At 48.4% G+C, this 4,382-nt stretch overlaps 1 protein-coding gene across 1 annotated transcript in view; it reads right to left on the bottom strand.

Moving 5' to 3' along the window:
* Positions 1-4,382, bottom strand: part of LOC106809078 (DNA topoisomerase 2-binding protein 1-like) — a 46,273-nt gene that overhangs the window by 16,806 nt on the left and 25,085 nt on the right. The window contains exons 15-21 of the mRNA XM_014812028.1: positions 4,236-4,295; positions 3,192-3,326; positions 2,596-2,726; positions 2,228-2,358; positions 1,601-1,717; positions 1,403-1,468; positions 506-613 (exon numbers count right to left, since the gene is read on the bottom strand). Of these exons, the coding sequence (XP_014667514.1) occupies positions 506-613; positions 1,403-1,468; positions 1,601-1,717; positions 2,228-2,358; positions 2,596-2,726; positions 3,192-3,326; positions 4,236-4,295 (748 nt within the window). The remainder of the gene's footprint in view (positions 1-505; positions 614-1,402; positions 1,469-1,600; positions 1,718-2,227; positions 2,359-2,595; positions 2,727-3,191; positions 3,327-4,235; positions 4,296-4,382) is intronic.

The raw sequence follows: 4,382 nt of genomic DNA, 5'->3' as shown, positions 1-4,382 counted from the left end.
CACCGTACGTGACACGTCACGCGTCACACCCGCAGCTGCCGTACGTGACACGTCACGCGTCACACCCGCAGCTGCCGTACGTGACACGTCACGCGTCACACCCGCAGCCACCGTACGTGACACGTCACGCGTCACACCCGCAGCCGCCGTACACGCCAAATATGTCCACTTTTTCACAAAATGTAAGTGATTCTGTTCACTTTTCATGGTTAAATTGCTGCATAAAACTTCCTATTTTGCTATTCCATTCGATGTGAACAAACACTCGTGACTCATACATAGCCCATAGCAAGCATTTAATGTCGTGATCAATATATCAAATAGCCCAGATTTTTTTTGACCCGTTGAAAAACAATCTTATCACGTAAGAATTTGAGGATACATTTAGTGCCGTTAGTACTTACTTTTTCACGTGAAAAAATTGCAACAATTTTTTTTTTACAAATGTACACCATAGAAATTTCGTGACGTAGTCAATTTAACGAGTGTGCGACGGACGGCTCACCTGAGGCGTCTCCATCTTCTGGCTGAGCACCGTCTCCCGGCCCTTAGGTGTCTGCCGCGACAGACCTACGCCGATCGTAAAATGGTGCTCGTGAAGCTCTGCCATCGTCTGCAACGAGCCGGCAGCTGGGTCACCGTGGCAACCGTGGATGCGTCGCGAGACTCGACGTTGTTGTGAGGTTGCGTCACAGTTAAACGATTTAACTAAACAGTTAAACTAGGCACCTGTGAGGCAGGCACTATACGGTGATCGGGTCCACAATCATTGTATTAGCCGTGCAGCCGTGATTTGCACGTTCAGTTTTGAAACTGCACGGCCCAAAAAATTATTATCTTTTTTTTTCCAAAGTTTCCGGGGAAGGCTCCAATGAGAGAGAGGAGGGGAACCCCTCTCATACTCTCCTCCCCCCGTGATCGCCTACGGCGGTCTTGGCTGAGACACACCGAAAAATTGCACTCCCAAATATTTTTTCTGCACTCATTCTGCACTCATTCTGCACTCATTTTTCTGCACTCATTCTGCACTCCCACAATACTCATTCCTGGCTAATACCCTGTCCACAATTTGAGCATCAGACACTCCCTACGGAACGAGCTGAGCCCACCGTTTCACTGCCTCGAAAGGCACAAAGCTGCTTTTAAATTTCTGTATGCATCGCTATACAAGAAGTCATACATAGTCGTTATACATAAGTGAGGTCGGAAATTTCCTTCTCGAAAAAAATTCCTCCTAAATTGTAAGAAGTTCCTACGCGATTGAAAGCAGAAAGAAGTAAGAATCTGACACGCCTGCTGGTTCGTGGTGAAAGTACCAGTCACCACTCATAGATGGCAGCACTCAGCACAGCGAGTTACAGCTGCGTGTGCGTACGTGCGTGCGTGCGTGGGATGTACTTACAGGACTCAACTGCATTGTTTTCGCTCTCTTCTCTTCTTCCGGTGTTGCTAGCAATTCCAACATAGCCTGGAAATAGAGAGAGAGAGTCAGTGAGTGAGAGGGAGAGGTAGGGTCAAACAAAACGTGCGCACCCTGGCAACAACGATCATCGGGCGCGCGCGGCGAACATAAACGGCGCAGAAAAACAAAAGAACGTACCGCGACGTTGTAAGTGGGCTTGAAGCTGACGTTGGGATCGAGGAACTTGCTCGGGGAATCAACGCCGGGGCTGTCCTGCTCGTTGCTGCGTCTGCACACGCTCGCATCCTTGAGCGCCTGCGGGTGCACACATCGTCACGGCGACGTAACTAACAAACATAGCCTCGTCGTCGTCGCGAGTTTCGCACTTTGGTTCGATTATCGGTGCGAAATTGCCAAGCTTCGTTAACGCGCGGCTCGCGATGCCTTAACAATTCACGACTCATCGCAATAACACAGGCAGCAGGCGTATATCGTATCTATTTCGTACAAGGAGCTGTATAAAATGTGTGCCTGACTGGGCAAGCTAGGAATGTTTAATCATAGATATGACAATTCGCTTCATGCATTTGATTTAGTTTGGTTTTTAGTTAGAGAAAGCGACTTGAATAGTGATAATTTGATTTTTTTGATAATTTGCAGTGGGTATTGTAGGGCTCAAAGTTTCGTTGGATATTGCTCAGCCAGTGGGTTCCTTGAAATAAATAGTGAATAACACTGGTATGGGGCATTATGTGTGTTATAAACTCTTATAATGGCTAATAAAGTATTATTATAATTTATTATATATATGACGTCACCACCCACCTTCACTCGTAGATTCTCGATCTTTGGCGTCTGAAAGCTCGCAGCTGGCGCCATCTGTTGGCCATCCTGGCCGCGAACGTCCGTATTCTCCTTCCCACTCGTGTTTATCTCCTCTCCATTCTCATTCTCATCTGTGATTGATAGCATAATAATAACAAGAGGAATCTGCCAGGTGTCTGACAGTTGTTCAGGACAGGCGAACACCATCAGTCTATGGATGGATAAAATGCAATTATGCAATGTTTTCTATTCTTCAATCAGTCATGAATGATCTTTGGAACCCCAACGTTGATCTCACGACACACGCACACACGAACATTGTTTTGCACGTTCTGGATGCGCAAATTAAAACGGGATGCCCAGCCCACCTTGCTGGTTCTCCTCGGGCACACCAGGCGGCAGCACCCGCAGCTCTTCAGTCGTCTGCTCCGTCGCCGGGGCGATGATGTAATCTTTCTCGGGGCACTTCCGGCCTGTTCTCGCAGACTCCAGCAGCCAACTAAACATTGCAAATACAGGCGTTGCAAACAGGTCTTCTCATTAACCAGCTCTATCTATCGTTATCGTTTGCACACATTATTCATTATTTCTGTGACACACACAAAAAACGGTTAAAACGAAACTATTAATTAATTGTTGATTAAGTTCATCTGTTCATAATCGAAAAATTTCTTTTTAACCAAACAAGAATTTTTTGTAAACGTTTCGACATCTGTCAGAGATGTCTTGATCACTACGGTAATGGCAGTGATTCGATTACGGACCTGAACTGAAACTGTTAACCCCCACAACTTATTTCTCCGTTAGACAACAAAGTGCAAACATTTCGGTTTCGCGAGCGAAGACGCCAACAAGCGCGCGGCGGGGTCGCAGCGGGGTCGCGGCGAAGACGCCAACGAGCACGTGCCGGGGTCGCGGCGGAGTCGTGCCGGGGTCGCGGCAAGGTCGCGCCGGGGTCACTCACTGCTTGCTGACGGCGGGCAGGTTCCACTTGCACGCAGCATCATACTTGCTGCCCTCGGGCGCGAGCAGAACTAGATGGCTGCTCGGCTCCAGCGACGCAGTCCTCTTACCCTTGCGCACAAAGTACTCCTGGCACCTGTGTAAAAAGACGGAAGCAGACTAGACAGACTGCGGGGCGGGAGAGGGATGGAGATGAGAAAACGTGAAAGTGATGGAAGCAGACTAGACAGACTGCGGGGCGGGAGAGGGATGGAGATGAAAACAACATTAAAGAGACGGAAGCAAACTAGACAGACTGTGGGGCGGGATCCGCGAACCGGTACCAGCAACAGAGATGAAAACAATGTGAAAGAGACGGGAGCAGGCTAGAAAGACGGCGGAGCGGGGACGGCAGACGGACCGGTACGAGCAACGGAGATGAGAAAAACGTGAAAGAGACGAAAGTAGGCTAGACAGACTGCAGGCCGGGGTCACAGAGCACAGAGGACCCAAGTTGGGAAAATCACTTGTGATAAAAGGGATCACTTGTGATAATGGTCCATAGCCGTTTTATCGCGGTGCGCAAAAACAGGAAAAAAGTTGTGGCGGGCTGCGACATGTGTTTGTCGCAGCGCACCACTTTTTTTATAAAGTATACATGTAAAATAAAATGCACATTCATGTTAATTTACGGTTTGTTTTTAAGTGTATGAGATTTGTGGCCTTTTATTGTTCGCTGGAATCAAAGTACATCAACAACGACGGCAAATTTAGTAATTTACTGATGTAAATTTTAAAATATGGCTGAAAAATGTTACGACTGGGACACCGGGACCAGCAAGTCGCACCAGGACGATCCCGGCGAGGCCGGGACACTTGGGACATCTGCAGAGCAGCACAAGCAACGTAGTCGGGAAAAACGTGAAAGACACGGAACTAGACTAGAGAAAGAAACAGCAGAAAGACTAGAAAAAGTGCTGCGCATGGGGGCGGGGATCACGGACCGTCGCTTGATGTGCGTAGACGCAGCGTAACGCAGGGCAGCAGGCGGAGAGATCGTACTCACTTTGCACCCAGCATCTCGGCGATGTGAATCAGACAATCGCGCTCCGTCCCAGAGAACTGACTGCAAGAGACAATGAGCACGCATTAAAGAGCGTGCATTAACGAGCGTGCGTTAACGAGCATGCATTAATGAGCGTGCGTTAACGAG

Source organism: Priapulus caudatus, unplaced genomic scaffold (genome assembly GCF_000485595.1).
Source record: "Priapulus caudatus unplaced genomic scaffold, Priapulus_caudatus-5.0.1 Scaffold326, whole genome shotgun sequence".
Lineage (NCBI taxonomy): Eukaryota > Metazoa > Priapulida > Priapulimorpha > Priapulimorphida > Priapulidae > Priapulus > Priapulus caudatus.
This window is presented reverse-complemented; position numbering and strand designations above follow the sequence as displayed.